We start from the raw sequence: 27,462 nt of genomic DNA on the forward strand, positions 1-27,462 counted from the left end.
ACTTGATGCTTCTCTATTTTCCAGAAAGAGACATCCTTTGTTGTATATTTCCCTTGCTGCAACATAAGTACAGTATCTGCCAGACCTGAAGGAAGTATTACAAGAGGAAAACCTAATTTGACAATGCTGTAAAACCCTGAGGTACATGCATCACCAAATACTCCCTAGTTATTGGTGTCTGCCATTAACTACTGCTGCTGCTTCCATTTTCAGATCCCACTTTTTTTTCAGACACTGTCCATAAATAGACACCCCCTCCCACTGGAGAGAAGTAATGACAGAAAATGACATGCCTATGACAAACAGATGATGATGATGATCATGGGATTGAATGACTGGGTGATGATGTGCCGGCAGCGACAGGACAGCAACAGGCTAGTAAGAGATGGAAGATGGGGGGGATAATGACACATTTGTGACTCAACATGCCCTACGGAGTCTAGTTTGCAGTGTTCTTTAAGTGATGTGTATTATTGGGTGGACGCAACGAAGAAGAGTGATTGGCAATGCATAATCTGTCTCTGTTGACCTTCTCTCGAACAAGCACACACACACACGCACACATGCGCACACACACACACACACACACAGGAACCCCATGCTCCAACCATCTGTGCCTCTTTAGCTCACTGCCTCTTCCAACACCATCTCAGTTTCAGTCCCACCACTCCTGGTAGGTCTCTGCTAAAAACTGCGTGCGTGTGCCCGAAACCACACGTCTGTATCTGTGTGTCTATCTCTACCAGTGTGAGGAGCAGACTCCATGTGACACTGCACCAGTCTGGGCACTTGGCCCATGCTGCCAGGCTGTGTGATGTGGGCTCAGCTTCCCACCAGGCCTGGGTCTGTGCCTGGGCTATTAGAGGGCCTCATTACTCTAACACCCCCAGGGGCTGGGTGCTGGGGTGGGCACGGAGGGATGTAGGGTATTATAAAACGGGTGGGTCTAATCCTGAATGCTGATTGGTTAAAACCACATTCCAGCCGGTGTCTATTCCACAAGTTGCCACAGGCTAAATCTATGACGTTAAAATGCCTATTTACTCTGTTCCATCTGACTGTGCAATTCACTGTCTAATCAGCCCAGCCAGGCAAATTATGAACTTGATCTCCTCTATAAAAAAAAAAGCATATAGACATTATCTCACATTTCTTTTAGAATAACATTTAGTTTTCAACAGCGGAGATTTGTATAAACCTTACCGTCTGTCTCTCTGACATTTGCAACATTGTTTCAATATTCAAATTCGATCTCCTGCTGTCCCATAGTAATGAACATGTCGGGAGTCGGGACGAGACAGACTGGCAGGCAGCTTTTCTCAGCCAGTCGAAATCATGAATCAGCTGGCATAATTTTTATTGATATATACAAAGAAATGTCAATTGAAAAAAGGTCAAATGGAACACAGCTAATTTGCAGACTTTCTAGCTTCAGTTTGAAGTGATTGTGTTACTGTAGCTGTGTTGTTGGCTAGCTCCTCTGAAAAATAGTGTCCTGACGAGTGAGCACATTTTCTATGCCAGGCAAAATCGCGCCTCATTGGCTCATTGTTAAGGATGTATCGAAATAAATGTCACTAGAAAACAAACGCAAATGCAGCTACTTTGGTGTTATTCTGGCTGCATTTTGATGTGACTGTAAGTTAGCCGTAGTTGGCTAGCTAGTATGCAAGGGATAAGAACGTTGCCAGCCAGTTTGGCAATGCAACATTTAGAACGAATGACTGGGTCACGTCCATAGATGTAGAACAAAAAGACTGAACAACTGGGTCGCGTCTCTAGCAACCCTAGATTTGTGTCGGGACTGTATCATGTGGAAGGATGAAATAGTATGAATAAATTCATCAAAATAAGAGAGGAATGAAAGATGGAAGTACAGACAGAGAGCTGAGTAAAGAAGTATGAAGAGGAAACTAGACGAGCTGAGGAAAAAGAAGAAAACAGAAAGAGAAGAGGAGGGAAGATGAGAGACAGATTGCCCTGAGCAGGGCTGAGGGACACAAGTGGAGAGGCTCACCATCTTACTCATTTCTCAAGTGGAGGGAAGATGGCAGCCCACAGCCCAGCGTCTCTGACACTCTCACCAGCGCTCACTGGCAGGAGCCAAGGCTCTCAATCCCCGGACAGCACAGTGAATATTCATGATGGAAACACATGTGTGACAGACCGGCTCAATTCGGTCATATGTAGCAATTATTTTTACATTGGATAAAAGTAGAGACTCTAGAAACACTACAGTGGAGGAACAATGGGAAAGTACTTCTGCTTTGAAAGTTGATAAACTTGTAACCCCACTTTTGCGAAAATGGCCCTTGAATGTTTTGGTACACCTACTGGAGAGCTCTTCTTGTCCACACACACTCAGCATCGTTCACACCCTCTTAAGCTTTAGCCCCACCCATCTCTTTAAGGGTTCACATTTGAGGCTAAACATAGTGAGTACGGTAATGTACTAAACAACCAAAGATTTCAAGACTAAATACTGGTTTATACTACGTCTATTGACATGTCTGTATACAGTCGTCGCAGTGACATCATAAACATTCTATTGTCGTCCGACATCAAACTTGTTGTTGTCATTTTGAAAAAGTATAAACAGACAGCAGCCTGGTGGTCCAAAATAGCATAACTGGTATATTTTAACAGCAATAAACCCATCCGTTTACAAATTCATTTAGTATATGTCAATCTAGCAAACCAGGTAACTAAAAGCAACTTTCTAAACAATGTTTTGGTTAGTTTCTAGCTTGTTAAATTAGCTGGCAATGTTTTAAATTGGGGCTAATTTGTATTCCTTACTACAGAAACATAAACTCACAACAAGATGAGTTACAAGTTAATGGCGAGCTAATTACAGAAAATAGCTTACGGTTGTGAGTGTGACGAAATAAAAGCAGGGCATTCTACCAGAGAATTTTAGAACTGAGACACTCGTTGGTCTAACGTTATATCCTAATTTGACTTTGGTGCAGGTCATGTTGTTCTCCACATTACCGTCTCTGGTAAACACACACTATATCAAATAAAAGTTTATTTGTCACATGCACAGGATACAGAAGGTGTAAACGGTACAGTGAAATGGTTACTTGCATAGTGGAGTCTTTTGTTTAGACATGTAGCTAGCTAAACAATAAACCATCATTCCAACTCATAATGTTACTACCCTGCCTGAATTTTGACAACAGTATCAAGTATTTTCATAGAAAATATGTTCCTTCATAGAAATGTGTGCTAGTGTTTTGAATATAAAAGTTGTTTATCTCTGTACCTGGAGAATAATTATTACCGGAAATGAACAGAGAGAGTGAAAGGGAGAGAGAGAGAGAGAGATGTGTGAGAGAGATCAAGCAATCATTCTAGCCGAGCATTAAAATGACCTGCCCTGGATTCAGAGCCCTCCGGGGCCAGGAGGATTAAAGATGATCAACTATTTTTGGCTGAAATAATGCAAAGGTGCTTTAACTGGCTTTAACTGGCTGTGGTCCCTCTCTGATCTCCTCTGGGCTGCATCCTCATTAGCTGTGCTGCTGCTATCTCTGCAGAGATCACTGGTTTAACTGTCTCTTCCAGCTGCTTGTTCTGCCTAGTCCGCCTCTCCCTCTCTCCTCCCTGATGGACTGTTCAGATCACAGTGCAGTGAAAGGCCACAGGGAGAGACTTCATTCCACTGTTCCTCCGCTCTGCTCCATCAGATGAAAAAGAAAAAACATGGCTGCATGCTGCCAGCCACTGGACTTAGAAACGGAGGGATGAGCTGTCAGGCAGGCACCCCCTACTCCCCTCCTCTATCCCTCTGTCCCTCTACTCTCTTCTCTTCTCTTCTGCAGCCAGGCCAGACCGTCCCGTAATATCCGTCTTCATGCCTCCCTTCACTTACTTAATGGGTTCGGTGGGGTCAGCTCTCCTGGCTTTCTGCTCAGCAGACAACTGCTCCCACTTGAAATGTAGACTCCAGTCGAAGCCTGCAGCAGGGAGAGAAAGATAATCACAACACGAACTGGGAATGTGGGAGGGTGAGGGAGAGGGAGGGAGAGAAAGAGCGGGAGAGAAAGGGTAAGTCAGGGGAGGGTCAGGAGGAGAGCATTGCAGGTCAGAGAGAAGGGGACCAAACGACTAACAACAAAAGGATGATGGGAGGAAGGGGGTGAGAAGGAGGGTGGACTATGAACTATAAAGGCGGGGTCGATTATAAAGACGCTGCAGCAGCCTCTTCCTTCATCACACGCTTTATTAATCTCTGGCAGAACACTGTCAATAATTACAACCACCATTCCTGCAACCGTCTCCTATTTAATTACTCTAATGATTAATTATGGGCCCCAGCCCATTGGCTAATAGCTGATCTGGGCTGAACCTTGGGAATGACCTTTATCAGGCTTTACACAAGAGCTTTTAAATAGCCCTTCCCATCCTGTCCTGAGAGAGACGCAGTGCCCTTGATGTCTTCAAATATACGCATGAGAGAGCCAATGAATATTTGCTCTATTAATAAAGTACGTGGGTGTGTGTCTGTTTGTGTACGTGATCATGTGTGTGCGTGTGCACGTCTTAGTGTGTCTGTGTATGTGTCTCAGTATGTGTGTGTGTCACACCCTGATCTGTTTCACCTGTCTCGTGCTTGTCTCCACCCCTACCAGGTGTCTCACGTTTTTTCCCCATTATCCCCTGTGTATTTATACCTGCGTTTTCTATTTGTCTGTTGCCAGTTCATCTTGTATTGTCAGGTCGTACCAGCGTGTTTCCCGTTTTTTCTTGTTCTCAAGTTTTTGTTTCTAGTCTTCCCGGTTCTGACCTTTCTGCCTGCCCTGACCCTGAGCCTGCCTGCCATCCTGTACCTGCTTGACTCTGACCTGGTTTACCAACTTCTGCCTGCCCTCAACCTGCCCTTTGCCTACCCCCTGTGTTCTAATAAATTATCTTAGAATCAAACTATCCGCCTCCTGTGTCTGCATCTGGGTCTTATCCTGAGTCATGATAGTGTGTGTGTGTGTGTGTGTGTGTGTGTGTGTGTGTGTGTGTGTGTGTGTGTGTGTGTGTGTGTGTGCGCGCAGGGGAGAGAGAGAGGGTCTGATTTGGAGCAGACCCAGGAGTGCTGGCGCAGCAGTCTGCAGGCAGGCAGGGCTGGCTCTCAGTGGATCCATACGGCTCTATTGACACCACATCTTTTTCATGTTATGAGCGATGGCTACATCAATAATTAAAACATCCAATCTGAGAAGGCCTTGGACTATTATCCCCATTGGCTGTCGTATCCAGTTATCTGGGATCACTGATTAGAGCTGTTCATCTGGCTGTGTTTGTGTGCGTGTGTGTGTGCGTGTGTGTGTGTGTGTGTGTGTGTGTGTGTGTGTGTGTGTGTGTGTGTGTGTGTGTGTGTGTGTGTGTGTGTGTGTGTGTGTGTGTGTGTGTGTGTAGGCTCTACTATCCAGATAATGGAGACCTAGTAGCCTGGGGGAGGAAATGGAAAGAAGGAAGGGATGGGGTCAGGGATAAGGGATGAAAAGAGGGATGGAGAAAGGGAGGGTTGGAAAGAGAGCTAGACAGATACAGAGATGGATAGAGAGAGAGAGGGACATAGGTGTGGCGATAGCGATGAGGACTGGGAGGTCAAGTCCCTGTCGCTCCATACCTCCACGGAGGTCAGAGGAGGCTGCTACGTAGGCAAAGGTATCCATGTTGATGATATCGATCACTGGGCTCACCACACAGGTCGGGTCCTGGTGAGACGAGAGAGAGAGAGAGAGAGAGAGAGAGACGGGAGTCAGAGACCATGTTCAAAACTCACAGTAAGAGCCAATGGCACGATTCCTTATTTACAGTTCAGAAGCTGAAGTTAATGAAAAAGATATGGGAGTAATGGGAGGCATTGATGTGCTGCAGGGCACTGATTAAACATACATTATGTTCATACAGTAGGTCACCCAGTAGTGTGGATGATGTTTCAGTTAATGCTCTGGTGCTCATTCAGTAGTCATAGCCTAGTAGTCCTGAAGTCAAGGAAATAACTGGGGAAAATGTCCACCTTTAGGACATGTGATACATCTGGTGGGATGTGCTGATTAATTGCTGTTAGGGTCACTTGAAAGACATGACAGTGGCTTGGGGTCATTGTCTTGTCTTTCCTTCTTCCATTTAAAGGAAGGTACATCGATCAGTGTCTGATCAGATCAGACAGAGTGAAGAGGAGGTTAACAGGCGGTGTGTGTGAAAGGCATGTCTTGAAATAGTCTACCAGTCAGAACTCACAGACACACACACACTAAGTCTCAGTCAAAGCCCATGACTTTAGGAGCTGACACACACACACACACACAGACACCCCCCCCCCCCCCCCCCACACACACACACACACACAGTGACAGGCAGCATCCTGGGCGATCTGACCACATTATCTGACATTTGATTCGCACATGCTCATCTGCTTTTCTTCAGACATTCACTTTCTCTCATCCCTCTATTCCCCTCCTCTCCCTCTTTTATTTTCTCTCTGCCACGGCGTTCAGTCAAGGTGATTTACCTTGACCAGCACCCATGCTTCAGAAGACTGCTTGGGTACGTTTTCCATTTTCCATGAGACTACTGAGTTTTCAATCCCTTTCAACCATTTCAATTGCAAATGATCTTCTGTTCTCAGACATTATGCGGCTCTGAGAGGAACGCCCCTTTACAGCGCCGTGGTGTCATGAATATTATACATGCGTCTTTGTGCCTGCATTTTCATAAATCCATAAGTAATACATTTAGAAATAGATATATATATATATATATGTGGATAGTGATGGATGACTCCCTCAGAACAAAATCAATTCTGTTTATTTTAATATATTGATTGTTTGTAGACAACAGCTTCCTGTATTAGTACATATATTACAAAACATTATGTTATGCCTCGCAGCGCCAAATCCAAAATAATGATGGGACGTTGTTGAAAACTTAACGCCAGACATCGGCAGCCGCACCAGGGAATTAAGATGCAGACAGCACTTTGAAATCAGACATGCATGAAGGTTAGTATATAATTGAATATAACATGTAAGCCCCCCAGCATTAGCCAGTTACCATAGACCTCTATCAATGTTTAGAGAGCAGCATGTCCACATAAAAGCTTTTGAGAGGGGGGGAGTCAACCCTCTGTCTTAGCCTGGGGGAGAGGAAGAGTGCTGTTGGTGTAAATTGATTAGGGGCAATCAGAGGAACAGCAGAAGGTAAACTGCCATTTTCTCCCCAGTCACAACACACTGAGAGCTCTGAGAGCTGCTGGAGGGGTGGTGGTGAGAATGCTCCAGTTACACACAAGCTAGGAGGGAGTTTTTCATTAATTCCTGGAGATATAGACATATACTGTATCAAAAAGAGAGAGTATGTGTAGGAGTCCGAGAGTAGGGTGGGGGGTTCTGTTGTTTGAAGTTCACAAAAAAAAAACGACAGTTAAGTCACCTGATAGAAATATGTTGTAATGTCACGATTCCCACCGACGGTGGCGCCCCCTCCTGCTCGGGTGGCACTCGGCGGTCGTCGTCACCGGCCTATTAGCTGCCACTGATTCCCTTTTTTGTTTTCCCCCTGTTTGTGATTGTGTGCATCTGTTCTTAGTGGGGGTGATTAGCGGGGCTATTAGTATTAGCTGGTCCGCCTTCTCATTGTGCGGGATTATTTCCTGTTGTGCTTGTGTTTACGCTTGTGCGTTTGTTTTGCGCCGCATGTTATTTCCCCTGTGTTTGGGACACTTTATTTTGTGTGTGCGTTATGCGCTGTTTGGGGTGGCTTGTGTGTGCTCGCCTGTTTGACCCATTAAAAAGCCACTACCCTGTGCTCGCTGCTTCCTGCTTTTGATTCCTCACTCATGACGCCCGAGCCTTACATGTAAGAACAAATACGCATCAGAGTTCATTTTTCATCATGAATCTTGTTCTTGAGGCAGTTCTGCAGACTGGTCACCAACTGGCACAGTCACAAAGTAACCCTAATGCCTAATTGAATTTTTACAATATACTCCATTTTGACTTTGCAGATGGCCTATCTAAGGGGAAATCGCTTAGTTCTGCCTCCATGACAAGACTCATGACAATAAACATCAACCTGCATTTTAAGGTGGGACTTATTTTCTCTGAAGTTTGCAAGTAGCTTTATTCTGTCTAGGAAAAATAATATTAAATGAGCATACGAGAATGGGGTGGATTTTCTTTCTATTCTGGGAGATGTATCAGAAGGTGCAGCGTAGATGTTGGAGGTGTGTGTCACTGCCTATACTGTACAGTACTGTTACAGTAGATGAAGGAGGTGTCAGTGCCTGTACTGTTACTGTAGATGAAGGAGGTGTCAGTGCCTGTACTGTTACTGTAGATGGAGGTGTCAGTGCCTGTACTGTTACTGTAGATGAAGGAGGTGTCAGTGCCTGTACTGTTACTGTAGATGGAGGTGTCACTGCCTGTACTGTTACTGTAGATGTAGGAGGTGTCACTGCCTGTACTGTTACTGTACCTCCTTGATTCTCCGAAGCAGTGGGGGCAGCCAGTCCTTGTTGACCTCACAGTGACTGTCCAGGAAGGTCAGGACCCCGGCCTTTGCTGCATCCGCCCCACGTACCCTGGAGCGGATCAGACCTGGAGAGAGAGAGAGATCAGAGACAGAGGGTTCAAAGGTCATTCTCATCCCTAACTACTGTTGTGTGTGTGTGTATGTGTGTGTGTGTATGTCTGCATGCGTCTGTCAAACACCAATACTATCTGATCTCTAGATGATGTTGCTGAAATATACTCTCAAATACTCTGAACACAATGTCCCTTTATTGTCCACCTCATGCGTGGAGACAAGGGAGGTCTTAAAAAGGCTATTTGTGTCTGTTTATGGGGCAATGACGCAATTACGGCCCTTAGACATGATGGTCTGAATGGGACATCACACTGTTAAGAGGTCTCAATGATTGAAGGACATTCTTTCCGGCTAAATAGCGAAATCAATAGTCTCTGACATAGGACAGAATGTCATTGTATGAAATTGTAGGACTCTGTAAGTTTCGCACTGCGCCGCGACTCCAGCCAATTAAAAATCCCATTTCATCCTCAATAACGCTTTATTTTCTGGATGGGTGAGCTCACCCTCCCCCCTCAACAGTTGCTAGTTGAAGGCTGACTGTGTAGCTGCCAGAGAAAGAGAGAGAGAGAGAGAGAGAGAATTTACTACTAAAGCTTGATAGAGACGACATGGCATGACAGCTTCTGCTGTTTGTAGCATTAAAAAGACAATCAAGTCTAAATGCCTCAAACCATTTACAATTTAGAGTGTGAGTTGAGGCCCCGGGGACTGTTAACTACACCCCGGCCCCTATACACACACAAGTTCATCAACACTGTAGTGGAACACTGAGGCTGGGTAATGAAACCTCCGGCTCCAGGAATAAACAGAGGACTGCCTAACAACAGCCTCTACGATACCATTTGTTACAATCTAATTGTGGTTGTAATGATTTTTACACTTGATTAGGTATTGTCAGAGAGTAATTTCTTAGTTTTGTAGATGGAATCTTGGAAGTTGTCGTCTTGAGATTAGAGGTCTCTGCTTTTCATTAGCAGAGCAGGAATCTAATTACACACAATGCCTCACGCACCTGTCTCACCACTACAACGTACACAAGAACAGCTATTTCAAAGCTATTGATTTCAAATCATCATCCCATTCCATTAAAATGTGCTCCATCGTTAAAAGTCAGATCTGACTGTTGAGTGCATAAGAGACTGGCATGTTTATAACTTGCCAGCAAAAGCCTATCAGTCCCAGGGTCTGAAAGAAAAGGATAGCAAGACATAGCAGGACCTGGCAGCCAGACCTGTGATTGCAAAGCTCTAAAAATCCTCACCACTGCACGCGCAAAACGGCCTGGAGGACTATCCATCATTACAACGGCCAACCTGCTGAGTAATCACAGCATGACAGAGGCCCGTCAAAATGGGTTCCATTAAACTGTAACACTGTCGTATATAAAAACCAGAACTCCCTCCACATCTAGCCCCCCTCAGCACATCCTCCTCGTCCGCACCCTTCTCACCCCTACATCCATCCCCACAACCCCCCCAATCACTGCAACCCTAAACAAAGCGTTGCAGTCAGTTTTGGAATGGGTGGCTAGTAATAACCTAGTCCTGAACATATCTAAAACTAAAAGTGCTGAATTTAGTAAAAATCATTCCCTAAGCTCTAGACCTCAGCTGAATCTGGTAGTGCATGTGGCTGTGAGCAATTGGAGGAAACTAAACTTTTTTGTGTCCCCTTAGACTATAAAGTGTCATGGTCAAGACATATTGATTCAATTGTTGTAAATATGGGGGGAGATGCTCAGCATTTTTAACAACACAGTTAGACTAAGCAAGTCCTGCAGGCTCTAGTTTTATCTAATCTTGACTACTGCCTGGTGATATGATCAAGTGCTGCAAAGACCTAAAAAAGCTGCAGCTGGCCCACAAAAACAATAACGAGGCCATATACGAGGAGTACCAGTACCAAGAAGTGTAAAATACTTTAAAGTACTACTTAAATCGTTTTTGGGGGTATCTGTACTTTACTATTTATATTTTTGAAAATGTTTACTGTAACTTCACTACATTCCTAAAGAAAATAATGTACTTTTTACTCCATACATTTTCACTGACATCCAAAAGTACTCGTTACATTTTGAATGCTTAGCAGGACAGGAACATTGTCAAATTCACACACTTGTCAAGAGAACATCCCTGGTCATCCCTACTGCCTCTGATCTGGCAAACTCACTAAACACAAATGCTTTGCTTGTAAATTATGTAAATGAGTGTTGGAGTGTGCCCCTGGCTCCGCCATTTCCTGGTTGCTAATGTGACAATTTTTTTGGGACAAAACAAGCAAGCATAGTGTAGAGAATCATTGTACCGTCTAAACCGCTGTGAAATATATTTTACATAACCAAAAATATTATATTTTCAGCTATATTTTCAGCTGTACAAAACCGACAGTAAAAGACCAAAAACGAAACTTAAGAATGGGAAGCATAGATATTACGAACATAGAACAGATCTACCGTTTCTTAGACTTGCTTTCAATGAGAATGACTGATCTATAACACACATTTCTATGTGCATGTGGTCATTTTCTATTAAGGCATCTTTCCTTTTACTGAAGTATGACAATTGAGTACCGAGTTAATGTGCAGGGGTTTGACATAGTTGAGGTCATTCAGGTTATACAGTATGTACATGTGGGTAGGGGTAAAAGTAACTAGGCAATCAGGAGGATATAATAAACAGAGTAGCAGCAGCTTATGTGAAGTGTAAGTGTGTCTATGTGTGAGTGTGTGTGTTGGCGTGTCAGTGTAGTGTGTGTGAGGGTAGAGTCTAGTGAATGTACATAGAGCCAGTGCAAGGGGGACAGTGCAAAACTTTAAAGATAAATCATAAAGGGGGGTCTATGTAAATAGTCCGTGTAGCCATTTGATTAACTGTTCAGCAGTCTTATGGCTTGAGGGTTGAAGCTGTACAGGTACCTTTTGGTCCCAGACTTGGCGCTCTGGTACCGCTTGCCGTGCAGTAGCAGAGCGAACGATCTATGACTTGGGTGTCTGGAGTCTTTGACAATTTTGTACATAGAGGGCTAATGTCAACATTATGCATGTCCATTTCTCTTGGCTCAACGTGGAGGAGAGATTGACTGCATCCATTCTTGTTTTTGTGAGAAATTTTCATGCTGAAAATTACAAATTTTCTGTATAATCAACTTACATATACTGAGTGTATAAAGAAAACATTAGGAACACCTGCCTAATATTGAGTTGCACCCCTTTTGCCCTCAGAACAACCTCAATTAGATGTGCTTTGGGTGGTGGACCATTCTTGATACACACAGGAAACATTTGAGTGTGAAAGACCCAGCAGTGTGGCAGTTCTTCACACACTCAAACCGGTGCACCTGGCACCTAATACCATACCTTGTTCAAAGGATCTTAAATCTTTTGTCTTGCACATTCACCTTCTGAATTGCACACATACACAATCCATATCTCAATTGTCACAAGGCTTAAAAATCATTATTTAACCTGTCTCCTCCCCTTCATCTATACTGATTGAAGTGGATTTAACAAGTGACATAATTAAGGGATCAGAGCTTTCACCTGGATTCACCTGGTCAGAGTATGTCATAGAAAGAGCAGGTGTTCCTAATGTTTTGTACACTCAGTGTAGCTCTGACAGACACACTTACCCCACCAGACATGTCACTAGGGGGTTTCTTCACAGACCCCAAGTCCAGACAAAATTCAAGAAAAGGTACAGTATTATATAGAGCCATGATTGCATGGACCTCCCATCTCATATAGAGCAAGTGAACAGCAAACCTGGTTTCAAAAAACAAATAAAGTAACACCTCACGGCACAACGCCTCTCCCCCATGTGGCCTACCTTTTGTGTGTATGTACTGACAAGTATGTGTAACTGATAGATGCACACACTACACACACTCACACGTTATTATTTTGGATTGCCTTGGCTTGTTATTTAAAGCAGGTAAACAGGCATCGAGGTATTCAGATATTGGTCGATTGAACGTTAGAACGGCCAAAACGAGTGACCTAAGCAACTTTGAGATGGTATAATCGTCGGTGCCAGGCGCGCCGGTTCCAGTATTTCAGAAATGTCCGGCCTCCTGGGCTTTTCACGCATGATAGTGTCTATGATTTACCAAGAATGGTGCGACAAACAAAAAAACATCTATTCAACGGAAGTCCTTTGGGTGAAAACAGCTCATTGGTGAGAGGTCAAAGGAGAATGGCAAGAATTGTGCAAGCTAACAGGCGGGCCACAAACAAACAAATAACGGCACAGTACAACAATGGTGTGCAGAATGGCATCTCGGAACGTACAACTCGTTGATCTTTATCACGGATGTGCTATTGCAGCAGATGACCACACCGGGTTCCACTCCTATCAGCTAAAAATAAGAACAAGTGGCTCCATTGGGCACGCGATCACCAACACTGGACAATTTTGGGGTATTTTTTTTGGGGGGGGGGGGGTATTTTATTAGGATCCCATTAGCTGTTGCAAAAGCAGCAGCTACTCTTCCTGGGATCCACACAAAACATGAAACAGGACATAATACAGAAGAATAATAGACAAGAACAGCTCAAAGACAGAAGCACATACATTTTAAAAAAGCACACGTAACCTACATATCAATACATACACAAAAACTATCTAGGTCAAATAGGGGAGAGGTGTTGTGCAGTGAGGTGTTGCGTTATCTGTTTTTGAAACCAGGTTTGCTGTTCATTCGACTAATATGAGATGGAACGGAGGTCCATGCAATAACAGCTCTATATAATACTGTACGCTTTCTTGAATTTGTTCTGGATTTAGGGACTGTGAAAAGACCCCTGGTGGCATGTCTGGTGGGGTAAGTGTGTATGTCAGAGCTGTGTGGAAGTTGACTACGGAAGCAATATGGGATTTGAAGACTGGAAAAACTTTGCTTGCAACATGACAGCGAGTTCAGTTTACTTGAGTGGCCTGCGCAGTCCCAAGACATCAACCGAATAGATTATCTTTGAGATGGAACGGGCTGTTCGTACAGTAGCATGAATGTACTGCCGTCCAATCTGCAGCAACTGCATGATGCCATTGCGTCAGTATGGACCAACATCCCTGTGGAACATTTCTGACACCTTGTAGCATGTCCCAAATAATTCAGGCTGTTCTGGAGGCAAAGGGGGGTCCGACCCAGTACAAGTACCTAACAATCTGGCCGGTGAGTGTGTATATACAGTACAACATTGTAGAATAATAGTGAAGACATCAAAACTATGCAATAACACAAATTGAATCATGTAGTAACCAAAAAAGTGTTAAACAAATCAAAATATTTTTTATATTTTAGATTCGTCAAATAGCCACCCCTTGCCTTGATGACAGCTAAGCACACACTTGGCATTCTCTCAACCAGCTTCACCTGGAATGCTTTTCCAACAATCTTGAAAGAGTTCCCACAGGTTTATCTAAATAAACCACATAGGTTTATTTAGAATTCAAGGCACACCTAACCAGCATGGCTACCACAGCATTCTGCAGTGATACACCATCCCATTTGGTTTGCGCTTAGTGGGACTATCATTGTTTTTTCAACAGGATAATGACCCAACACACTTCCAGGCTGTGTAAGGGCTATTTGACCAAGAAGGAGAGTGATGGAGTGCTGCATCAGATGACCTGGCCTCCACAATCACTCGACCTCAACCCAATTGAGATGGTTTGGGATGAGTTGGACCGCAGACTGAAGGAAAAGCAGCGAACAAGTGCTCAGTATATGTGGGAACTCCTTCAAGGCTGTTGGAAAAGCATTCCAGGTGAAGCTGGTTGAGAGAATGCCAAGAGTGTGCAAAGCTGTCATCAAGGCAAAGGTTGGCTACTTTGAAGAATCTCAAATATAAAATATACTCTACCGGTCATAAGTTTTATAACACCTACTCATTCAAGGGTTGTTCTTTATTTTTACTATTTTCTGCATTATAGAATAATAGTGAAGACATCAAAAGTATGAAATGACACATATGGAATCATGTAGTAACCAAAAAAGGGTTAAACAAATCAAAATATATTTTATATTTGAGATTCTTCAAATAGCCACCCTTTGCCTTGATGACATCTTTGCACACTCTTGGCATTCTCTCAACCAGCTTCATGAGGTAGTCACCTGGAATGCCTTTCAAATAACAGGTATGCCTTGTTAAAAGTTAATTTGTGGAATTTCTGTCCTTCTTAATGCGTTTTAGCCAATCAGTTGTGTTGTGAGGGGGGTATACAGAAGAGAGCCCTATTTGGTAAAAGACCAAATCCATATATTATGGCAAGAACAGCTCAAATAATTACAGGTTAAAGTAATTATTTGAGCTGTTCTTGCCATAATATATGGATTTGGTCTTTTACCAAATAGGGCTCTCTTCTGTATACCCCCCACAACAACTGATTGGCTAAAACGCATTAAGAAGGACAGAAATTCCACAAATTAACTTTTAACAAGGCATACCTGTTATTTGAAAGGCATTTCAGGTGACTACCTCATGAAGCTGGTTGAGAGAATGCCAAGAGTTGTTATGTTTTTTGTGAACGTTTATCGTGAGTAATTTAGTAAATTCACCGGAAGTTTGCGGGTGGTATGCTAGTTCTGAACGTCACATGCTAATGTAAAAAGCTGGTTTTTGATATAAATATGAACTTCATTGAACAAAACATGCATGTATTGTATAACATAATGTCCTAAGATTGTCATCTGATGAAGATCAAAGGTTAGTGCTGCATTTAGCTGTGGTTTGGGTTTATGTGACATTATATGCTAGCTTGAAAAATGGGTGTCTGATTATTTCTGGCTGGGTACTCTGCTGACATAATCTAATGTTTTGCTTTCGTTGTAAAGCCTTTTTGAATCGTCCCACTGGCCCTAGAGAAGTTAAGACATGAAGGTCAGTCAATGCGAAAAATTTAAAGAACTTTGAAAGTTTCTTCAAGTGCAGTCACAAAAACCATCAAGCGCTATGATGAAACTGCCACTCATGAGGACCGCCACAGGAAAGGATGACCTAGAGTTACCTCTGCTGTAGAGGATAAGTTCATTAGAGTTACCAGCCTCAGAAATTGCAGCCCAAATAAATGCTTCACAGAGTTCAAGTAACAGACACATCTATCTCAACATCAACTGTTCAGAGGAGACTGCGTGAATCAGGCCTTCATGGTTGTGTAAGAGCTATTTGACCAAGAAAGAGAGTGATGGAGTGCTGCATCAGATGACCTGGCCTCCACAATCAACCGACCTCAACCAAATTGAGATGGTTTGGGATGAGTCGGACCGCAGAGTGATGGAAAAGCAGCCAACTGTAACGACGGTCGTCAGGAATGGACCAAGGCGCAGCGGGTTGAGTGCTCATAATGAACTTTTTAATGAAACCACGTATACAAACAAAACAAAACGATGGCCGACGAATACAGACTTGAAGGCAAACAGCAATTCAAGTGACAACCTCCCACAAATACAAACACACCCTAATATATAGGACTCTCAATCAAAGGCAACTAGACAACACCTGCCTTCAATTGAGAGTCCACACCCCAATTAACTAAACATAGAAACAGACTAACTAGAAAGAACATAGGCTAACAGAGCAGTTACCAAAATACACCGGAATACATAAATCAACTACCCTCTACATAATACACACACCCCGAACTACATAAACCAAATACCCTCTGCCACGTCCTGACCAGCCTACACTAACAAAATAACCCTCATACTGGTCAGAACGTGACATTACCCCCCCCCCCCCCCCCCCAAAGGTGCAGACCCCAGATGCACCTCACACACAAAAAAAAACAACAACAACAAATAACCCCCAAAACACTAACAAATCCCCAAAAGTACATGGGAGGGAAGGGAGGGTGGCCACCGTCACCGACGGTGCTCCTGCAACACCCCCCCCTTAAACCCCAATACTCCCCCCTCAGGAGGTGGCTCAGGAGCCGGACGCAGACCCCACTCCACCCCTGGCTCACTCCCCTCATAAACTGTCTCTACAGTGATGTCCCTCTCTGTCGACCCCGGACTGTAGGGTGACTCTAGGAGCTCTGGACTGTAGGACGACTCTAGGAGCTCTGGACTGTAGACAGACTCACTTGGTTCTGGACTGTAGACAGACTCACACGGCTCTGAACAGTGGGCCGTCTCACTTAGTTCCGAACAGTGGGCCATCTCTCTCCGGGGCACTGTCGCCGGAAGCTCTGGACGAGGCACTGTCGCCGGAAGTTCTGGACGAGGCACTGTTGCCGGAAGGCCTGGTGCGTGGGGCTGGCTTAGGACGTGCCAGACTAAGGACACACACCACATGGCTAGTACGAGGAACATGGACAGGACGTGCTGGACTGGGCTGACGCACTGAAGGCTGGTGCGTGGTGCTGGTACTGGATATGTCAGCCTGGAAACACACACCTTAGGGCTAGTGCGTGGAGCGGGAACACGACGTACTGGACTGGGCTGACGCACTGGAAGCCTGGTGCGTGGTGCTGGTACTGGATATGCCAGCCTGGAAACACACACCTTAGGGCTAGTGCGTGGAGCGGGAACAGGACGTACTGGACTGGGCTGACGCACTGGAAGCCTGGTGCGTGGTGCTGGTACTGGATATGCCAGCCTGGAAACACACACCTTAGGGCTAGTGCGTGGGGCGGGAACAGGATATATTGGACCGTGAAGGCGCACTGGCGGTCTCGAGCGCAGTACTGGCTCCACCCTTCCTGGCTGGATGCCCGCTTTCCCCTGACAAATGCGGGGCGCAGGTACTGCACACACCGGCCTGTGAATACTAGGCCTCAACGCCGTGCATCTCACTCCAACGCACGGGACCTGACTAATACTAGGCTGCCCCCAATAAGCACGGGGATTTGGCTTGCTGCTCAATCCTGGCCCTGCCAAACTACCCGTGTGCCCCCCCCAAAAAAATTCTTGGGGCTGCCTCTCCGGCTTAATAGCCAGTCGTGTTCCCCTGTAGCGTTCCCGGTCTTCGCTCCATTTTTTCCATGGGCCCTCTCCGGCCATAATCTGTTCCCATGTCCATTTCTCCCGTTGGTCCAACTCAAATTCCCTTTGCTCCACTAAGTCCACCTGTTGCTCCTTCCTCCGCTGCTTGATCCGGATTGGTGGTAGGTTCTGTAACGACGGTCGTCAGGAATGGACTAAGGCTCAGCGGGTTGAGTGCTCATAATGAACTTTTTAATGAAAACACTTATACAAACAAAACAAAACGATGGACGACGAATACAGACTTGAAGGCAAACAACAGCAATTCAAGTGACAACCTCCCACAAATACAAATACACCCTAATATATAGGACTCTCAATCAAAGGCAACTAGACAACACCTGCCTTCAATTGAGAGTCCACAACCCAATTAACTAAACATAGAAACAGACTAACTAGAAAGAACATAGACTAACAGAGCAGTGACCAAAAAACCCCGGAATACATAAATCAACTACCCTCTACATAATACACACACCCCGAACCACATAAACCAAATACCCTCTGCCGCGTCCTGACCAGCCTACACTAACAAAATAACCCTCATACTGGTCAGAACGTGACACCAACAAATGCTCAGCATATGTGGGAACTCCTTCAAGACTGTTGGAAAAGCATTCCAGGTGAAGCTGGTTGAGAGAATGCCAAGAGTGTGCAAAGATGTCATCAAGGCAAAGGGTGGCTATTTGACAAATCTAAAATATATTTTCATTTGTTTAAAACTTTTTGGGTTAGCACATGATTCCATATGTGTTATTTCATAGATTTGATGTCTTCACTATTATTTTACAATGTAGAAAATAGTAAAAATAAAGAAAAACCCTGGAATGAGTAGGTGTTCTAAAACTTTTGACTGGTAGTGTATTTTGATTTGTTAAACACTTTTTTGGTTACTACATGATTCCATATGTGTTATTTCATAATTTTGATGTCTTCACTATTATTCTACAATGTAAATAATAGTAAAAATAAAGAAAACCCTGGAATGAGTAGATATGTGTAAAAACTTTTGACTGGTACTGTATATATACACAGACAGATATTTAAAAGTCTGTGATGTCTATGCTAATGTTTTAAATGTATGTAAATTGTAAAGTATTTTCCGACTAGTCGTTGCCATTGGCAGCAAGTCACAACCACTCTTACCTATCCCAGGCTGAGAACAAGTCAAGAAGGTTGTCACGACTTCAGTCGAAGTTGATGCCTCTCCTTGTTCGGGTGGCGCTCGGCGGTCGACGTCACCGGTCTTCTAGCCATTGCCGATCCATTTTTAATTTTCCATTTGTTTTGTCTCATTGTCCCACACACCTGGTTTTCATTTCCCAATTACTGGTCATGTATTTAACCCTCTGTTTCCCCCCATGTCTTTGTGTGTGATTGTTATTTGTTCAGGTCGGTATGTTCCGGCTAGTTTGTACCGGGTGCTGTTTATCACCCATGCTTTGTAGCAACCGTTCTTTTTGCACTTTGTAAATTGTTTACTTTGTGCTGTCGAGTAAAGTACGTCATTTCACTCATCTCTGCTCTCCTGCGCCTGACTTTATACACCAGCTACACCCACCATCCTGACAAAGGTACACTAGATTTTAGGTTTGTTTGTAAGAGGAGGTTTAAGACATTTCAGTCATACTTGCACTGAGTACAATGACAACTAGTGAATAAACATAAAAGTACAAGTAAAAAAACCAATGAGCACTAATCACCATTGTGACAGCTACAACAGTCTATTGCACTAGCCTAGAATGAAATATTTCATCAATGATCAAAACTGCACCCTATCTTGTGCTATACAGTAAAGTGAGGTGGATGCTGTAAGATAGCATCCATATTCCTTGGTGTTATTAGGTGAAACTGGCTGCTTTAGGAGTTTTTTGGAGGTAAGATTGTCAGCCTGTGAGGTGAGATGGGGTTCATCTCCATTACCTCTCTGCTGAACCCTCCGATCAGGGGAACTTCAAATGCCTGTGAGAGCTGGGGCTTGCGCACATCTGTCCACGCACAGCAATCTGCATCTCGTTACTGTCTGAGTTCACATCTCAGCATTTCAACATATATTTCACCTCAGACTGTATAATGTGCTGAAGCAGAGGCAGATAGCATAGAGGGGTTTTAACTAGCAATCAGCACACGCTGCTTTTTAGTATTCCGTTTTTTTGGTATAAACTGTAGTCTATTATAACAGTGCTGTATGGCATCATAGAAAAGTCCTCTGTGGAGTTATATAACGGTGAACCAGGAAGCATCAACATAACCATGATAAATACGTTTCCTGAACACCATGACTCATAGATGCAATATAATAGTGTTGCATTTGTGCTCAGACTATGTTCCAGTCAACCTTTTGATGTCTTGCTATAATCAAATCAACCTATTTATAGAGATACACAGACAATTCCCACGTTGTCTAGATGGGATCACGGTGTGTCTGACACAAAAAGATCCAACCGTCTCGAGTCAACACATCCCTGAATCTGCTCTCTTGTCTCACAGCTGGTGCTTGAGCTTCTCCCTGTGGTCTAACCTGAAATCAGCAAAGGCAAGTGGTGGTGGGCTCTAAGGTGTGTGTTCAAGTTGAGGACACAATTGTATACTGCACGGATGAAATACTCTCTATACACACACACACACACACACACACACACACACACACACACACACACACACACACACACACACACACACACACACACACACACACACTAACTAGGTTACCTTCTCTCCTGTCATTCCGAAGACACTTTACTTTGGGCAACTTGGTGAGTAGAAGGCAGTCATTTGCTGAAAGGAAACATTTGATGCATGGTGAGATGCAATGTTCACAAAACCATCACCCACACAGTGCATGGAATTGGAATTCAATTGTAAAAAAAACACATTGACAGAGACAGGGGAAATCTTTTCAATCACTGATCCTGTTTCTCCGGCAGCTGAGCCAGAATGGGAGAGCTCATCACATCCATCTCCTCCTGGAATCAGATCTATCTCTGCTCACAGCTGCTCTTCTGTTCTACCCACCATCCCCACTGTAGTCATCTACCAGGATGATCTTCTCTACTCTACTCACCATCCCCACTGTAGTCATCTACCAGGATGATCTTCTCTACTCTACCCACCATCCCCACTGTAGTCATCTACCAGGATGATCTTCTCTACTCTACCCACCATCCCCACTGTAGTCATCTACCAGGATGATCTTCTCTACTCTACCCACCATCCCCACTGTAGTCATCTACCAGGATGATCTTCTCTGTTCTACCCACCATCCCCACTGTAGTCATCTACCAGGATGATCTTCTCTACTCTACTCACCATCCCCACTGTAGTCATCTACCAGGATGATCTTCTCTACTCTACTCACCATCCCCACTGTAGTCATCTACCAGGATGATCTTCTCTACTCTACTCACCATCCCCACTGTAGTCATCTACCAGGATGATCTTCTCTACTCTACTCACCATCCCCACTGTAGTCATCTACCAGGATGATCTTCTCTACTCTACTCACCATCCCCACTGTAGTCATCTACCAGGATGATCTTCTCTGTTCTACCCACCATCCCCACTGTAGTCATCTACCAGGATGATCTTCTCTACTCTACTCACCATCCCCACTGTAGTCATCTACCAGGATGATCTTCTCTGTTCTACCCACCATCCCCACTGTAGTCATCTACCAGGATGATCTTCTCTACTCTACTCACCATCCCCACTGTAGTCATCTACCAGGATGATCTCGTGAATCAGGTGGACTGGCGTCCTGTTCAGAACACTGCAAATGAAAAAGAGAGCAGCAGTAGTGTTAGAAACTATTGTATTTCTTCTAGACGACAATCTTTATAGAGCAGCAACAACTGAAATCGACTTTTTCCCCCCGTGTTATGTGAAATGTTCTATTGGAAAAATGGAGAATGACATTATCGTTATGAGAATGTATTACGACTTAAATAAAATAACAATATTTCATTAGTTCTGAAGATGACTTTTTTTTTTTATATAACTATAGCCCCCAAAATGTAATTTGGATGATTTTCTATTACAAGGGTATGAGAAAATACAGGACCACTCATATTGGCTTCAGCTCTTTTTCCACCCAACACCATCCTCTGACACTAGAATCTCTCACTATAAGAACCACACATACATCTCCCTCTAATATTCTCTCCTCTCCTGGGGTACATGGCTGAACAGCAGGTGATGAGGCGAGGAGAGATGGAGGGAGAGGTACACCACCTCCCTCAGATTACTTCACCTTTAATCCCAGTCTGAATCAAGGCACATCTACCCTCTCCTCCTCCCTCACAGGCCCTCACACACTCTCTCTCTCTCTCTCTCTCTCTCTCTCTCCTGTCTGGGTGAGTAATTGGAGCGCTGTCAGGCTCGTAGGTCTGTTCTTCCATCGTCGCTGTGCATGCTGGACCCATTCATCACTCCATTCCCCCCTCCTCCATTCCCCCCTCCTCCTCCCTCTCTCTATATCCCGCTCCATCCACCCTCCACTGCCCCTAGATCCTCATGCCTTTATTAAGGCCCCTGACAGAAATCTGTTCCTGGTGGTAACAGGTAAAGCTTTACAGCAAGACAGAGAGTCCTGATTCAGCCTCTAAGTGCAGCCTAATCAGGGGACGTGGATGACTATTGCCCTGTGGGTTATATCTAGAACAGCAGCACAACTAATGATTGCTGTAGACTTTCTTCTAGACTGTATTTACAACCTCTTTCTATTATAAACAGCCTATTTCATATAAAGATATTTCAGTAAAAGTTGTCTTGAAACCATGTGAAGTACGTCATATAGCGTGTGAGTCAGTGGTAAAAACACAATAGAGTTGAGTCTCATGTGGGAGTTCCGAAGCTGGGTCCAGCCCAACAATGATGTAGGATCAAAATCAATTCAAATCAAATCGTATTTGTCACATGTGCCGAATACAACAGGTGTAGTAGACGTTACAATGAAATGCTTACTTACAAGCCCTTAACCAGTAAAATAACAATAGCGGGGCTATATACAGGGGATGCCGGTACAGAGTACATGTGCGGGTGCACCGGTGTCGAGGTAATTGAGGTAATATGTACATGTAGGTAGAGTAGCCTGAAGTGGTGATCTTTACTAGGATTAAATGTCAGGAATTGTGAAAAACTGAGATTTAATGTACAGTTGAAGTCAGAAGTTTATATACACCTTAGCCAAATACATTTAAACTCAGTTTTTCACAATTCCTGATATTTAATCCTAGTAAAAATGCCCTCTTTTAGGTCAGTTAGGATAACCACTTTATTTTAAGAATGTAAAATGTCAGAATAATAGTAGAGAGAATGATTAATTTCAGCATTATTTCTTTCATCACATTCCCAGTGGGTCAGAAGTTTACATACACTCAATTAGCATTTGGTAGCATTGCCTTTAAATTGTTTAACTTGGGTCAAACGTTTCGGGGAGCCTTCCACAAGCTTCCCACAATAAGTTGGGTGAATTTTGGCCCATTCCTCCTGACAGAGCTGGTGTAACTGAGTCAGGTTTGTAGGCCTCCTTGCTCACACATGCTTTTTCAGTTCTGCCCACAAAATTTCTATAGGATTGAGGTCAGGGCTTTGTGATGGCCACTCCAATACCTTGACTTTGTTGTCCTTAAGCCATTTTGCCACAACTTTGGAAGTATGCTTGGGGTCATTGTCCATTTGGAACACCCATTTGCGACCAAGCTTTAACTTCCTGACTGGTGTCTTGAGATGTTGCTTCAATATATCCACATCATTTTCCTGCCTCATGATGCCATCTATTTTGTGAAGTGCACCAGTCCCTTCTGCAGTAAAGCACCCCCACAACATGATGCTGCCACCCCCATTCTTCACGGTTGGGATGGTGTTCTTTGGCTTGTAAGCCTCCCCCTTTGTCTTCCAAACATAACGATGGTCATTATGGCCAAACAGTTCTATTTTTGTTTCATCAGACCAGAGGACATTTCTCCAAAAAGTACGATCTTTGTCCCCATGTGCAGTTGCAAACCGTAGTCTGGCTTTTTTATGGCGGTTTCCTCCAGCATCTTCACAAGGTCCTTTGCTGTTGTTCAGGGATTGATTTTCACTTTTTGCACCAAAGTACGTTCATCTCTAGGAGACAGAATGTGTCTCCTTCCTGAGCGGTATGACGGCTACGTGGTCCCATGGTGTTTATACTTGCATACTATTGTTTGTACAGATGAACGTGGTATCTTCAGGCATTTGGAAATTGCTCCCAGGGATGAACCAGACTTGTGGAGGTCTACCATTTTTTCTGAGGTCTTGGCTGATTTATTTTTATTTTCCCAAGATGTCAAGCAAAGAGGCACTGAGTTTGAAGGTAGGCCTTGAAATACATCCACAGGTACACCTCAAATTGACTCAAATTATGTCAATTATCCTATCAGAAGCTTCTAAAGCCATGACATAATTTTCTGTAATTTTCCAAGCTGTTTAAATGCATAGTCAACTTAGTGCATTTTTAACTTCTGACCCACTGGAATTGTGATACAGTGAATTATAAGTGAAATAATCTGTCTGTAAACAATTGTTGGAAAAATGACTTGTGTCATGCACAAAGTAGATGTCTTAACCGATTTGCCAAAACTATAGCTTGTTAACAAGACATTTGTGGAGTGGTTGAAAAACTAGTTTTAATGACTCTGACCTAAGTGTATGTAAACTTCTGACTTCAACTGTATTTGGCTAAGGTGTATGTAAACTTACGTCTTCAACTGTACATACAGTCACTGTGGGGATGATGTCATCAATTGATCAAGCCAGTGACTGATGTGGTGTACTCCTCAATGCCATCAGAAGAATCCCGGAACATATTCCAGTCTGTGCTAGCAAAACAGTACTGTAGTTTACCATCTGTTTCATCTGACCACTTTTTTATAGACCGTCATTGGTGCTTCCTGCTTTGGAATCAGGAGGATAGAATTATGGTCAAATTTGCCAAATGGAGGGCGAGGGAGAGCTTTGTACGCGTCTCTGTGTGGAGTAAAGGTGGTCTAGAGTTTTTTCCCTCTGGTTGCACATTTAACATGCTGATAGAAATTAGGTAAAACTGATTAATGTTGCCCTGCATTAAAGTCCCTGGCCAATAGGAGCGTTCCCTCTGGAGGAGCATTTTCCTGTTTGCTTATGGCTGTATACAGCTCATTGAGTGTGGTCTTAGTGCCAGCATTGGTCTGTGGTGGTATGTAGGCAGCTTCGAAAAATACAGATGAAAACTCTCTAGGTAGATAGTGGGGTCTACAGCTTATCATGAGATACTCTACCTCAGGTGAGCAAAACCTTGAGACTTCCTTAGATATCGTGCACCAGCTGTTGTTTACAAATATACATAGGCGGCCGCCCCTTGTTTACCAGAGGCTGCTGTTCTATCCTGCCGATAGAGTGTATAACCCGCCAGCTGTATGTTATTAATGTCGTCGTTCAGCCACGACTCCGTGAAACGTAAGATATTACAGTTTTTAATGTCCCGTTGGTAGGATACACTTGCTTTCAGTTCGTCCCATTTATTTTTCAGCGATTGAACATTGGCTAACAGTACGGATGGCAAAGGCAGATTAGCCACTAGTCGCCTGATCCTCACAAGGCACCCCGATCTCCCTCCGCGAAATCTCAGTTTCTTTCTCCAGCGAAAGACGGGGATGAGGGCCTGTTCGGGTGTTTGGAGTATATCCTTCCCGTCAGACTCATTAAAGAAAAATTATTCATCCAATTCGAGGTAATCGCTGTTCTGATGTCCAGAAGCTCTTTTCGGTCATAAGAGACGGTAGCAGCAACATTACGTACAAAATAAGTTACAAACAATTCGGAAAAACAAACAAAATAGCATGGTTGGTTAAGAGCCAATAAAACATCAGCCCAAAATGGACAAATATTGGGCAATTAACAATTTCCAATAGCATACAAATGAGATGAATTGGTATCATTCCAAAACAAGGTTGCGTAATCGTTCCTTTCAGAACTAAGGGTACACAAATGATGTGGAATTACTACCCACAATCAAAAGGCCTGGGTTAGTAGAGCAGTGGAAATGTGTTTAATGTACATTGCGCTCTTAGAATGTCATTATATTGATTCCTGCAGTGTTTATGGGGCGGCTCTGCACTTTGAGCACAGCGACTTTGAAGCCCACACTCACCACCCAAACACAGGAGAGAAGCCCTTTGACTGCCTAATGCATTTCTGTTTCTCCTGATGCATTCCAAAATGCTTTTCATTTGGGGGGAAAAAACGATGAGTAGGAGGAATACATTATGACCAAACACAGCATCAATGAAATCCATTGTGGCACATGCAGGAACAGGTGAGATTTGAAAAATAGCCTAATCTTCACCATTTTCTCATTTATGTGATTTGTTTAGTACTGATCGTCGTGAGTGGGTATTGCAGACGCAAGCCATTTACACAAGTTATGATTACCTACTTCTCCTCTTGTACTGTTTGGAACTCAGAGTGCCCCGCTCTCCAAACATGACTAGAATATAGCATCCCAGTGCAATATGTGGCCAGTGACTGTTTCCCCTGTAGTTTTCTCTACCTGCTGGGGCTATGAAAACACAGACAGACCTGTCCTTCCTATTACTCTTTCATATTGTTCTCCTCATTTCTTCTCCTCTACTTTCCCCTCTCCTCCTCTGTATTCATTCCCTCTACCTCTCCTCCCTTAACCTACCCTCTTCTCACATCCATATTATTATCCTCCCCTTCCACTCTCCTCACCTCTCCTCTTCATCTCCTCTCCTGAACTATCGCTCCCAGCTCTGTCTGGGAGAGAAAGCTCCCAGCCTATTCCCCCTCCACCTCAGAGGGTTCTGAGGGCTGGATTGTGGTAATAGCCTCTGTCAGCACTAACACAAATCAAAGAGAGAGGCCCACGGCCTGCTTTTTAAACCCGCTCTGTATCAATGTTTGGTTCTGGCGCAAGCTGAGGTAAGAGGAGGGGGGTAATAACTGGGTCTAACCAGCCCATGAACCCCAGCCAGCCTCAGTTTAGAGGAAGGTGCCAGAACACACAGACAACCTTATTAATGCACAGAAACCTAAGAAGATTAGGGTTGTTGTTGTTTTTCCTATTAGCTACATCACTGGCGGCAACGGCATGTGGCGGAGGGCTGAGTGAGGCTGAGGCTGTGTAATTACAGGCAGGCAGGCCACCATGATGACACAAACATGCTGGCAGCCATGAAACACTGTGCTAATTAAACCCCACCCTGACGTCCCTGAGGGCCACGAGGAGGGTATTGGTACTGTACCCCCTCAGGATGTCTTTAACAGCGGTGATATGTGACTCTGAGTGCTACAGTACACTACCCTGGACAAAGATGTACTGTAATGAAGAAGGCACACACGTAGAGAGAGAGAGAGAGAGAGACGGTGTGTTCTGTAGATTAATTCATTATCAGGAAAGCAAACTTTCATTGGTGTTCTTCCATTGCTATTGTTAGGGACGGAGCCTGGAGCTAGAGACCATTATTTCCTGAGCCTGCAGTGTGGCTATAGGCACAATTACAAACTTTTTTGCAGGAGAAGTGAGTAATTGTGAAAAAGTTGCAAACAGACAAGTCGTCCAAAAACCAAAGGGACGGGCAGGCTGAAACCTACTGGGAGGGATTGTCTTTTAATTGGTTGAAACTGCAGCGCTATGAAAAAGGTTTGGGGCGGACACATAAACAGGACAGTTTTTTCCCCGGTGGAGTGGTGGTCAGGACTCAGGAGTCTTCTCTGTGTGATCATTAAGAGACAGCCCGGGTCTCTGCTGACTACTCAGCTGTAATGAGCTGAACCGGCTCCAGGAGACGTTGGCAGGGGAGAGGAGGCCTGCGTTGTGCTAAGGCAAGCTGCTGAGGCAAGCTGCTGACACCCAGGGACAGG

General features: G+C 44.1%; 1 protein-coding gene across 2 annotated transcripts in view; it reads right to left on the reverse strand.

The window, feature by feature from the left end:
* The window catches only part of galnt14 (UDP-N-acetyl-alpha-D-galactosamine:polypeptide N-acetylgalactosaminyltransferase 14 (GalNAc-T14)), a 118,523-nt gene that overhangs the window by 30,235 nt on the left and 60,826 nt on the right, over window positions 1–27,462 (reverse strand). For both annotated transcript variants that reach the window (XM_014144515.3, XM_014144514.3), the window contains exons 4-8: window positions 21,279–21,346; window positions 20,290–20,355; window positions 8,482–8,603; window positions 5,630–5,717; window positions 3,878–3,962 (exon numbers count right to left, since the gene is read on the reverse strand). In XM_014144515.3, the coding sequence (XP_013999990.2) occupies window positions 3,878–3,962; window positions 5,630–5,717; window positions 8,482–8,603; window positions 20,290–20,355; window positions 21,279–21,346 (429 nt within the window). The remainder of the gene's footprint in view (window positions 1–3,877; window positions 3,963–5,629; window positions 5,718–8,481; window positions 8,604–20,289; window positions 20,356–21,278; window positions 21,347–27,462) is intronic.

The sequence above is a fragment of the Salmo salar genome, chromosome 15, assembly GCF_965601325.2.
Source record: "Salmo salar chromosome 15, fSalSal1, whole genome shotgun sequence".
NCBI lineage: Eukaryota > Metazoa > Chordata > Actinopteri > Salmoniformes > Salmonidae > Salmo > Salmo salar.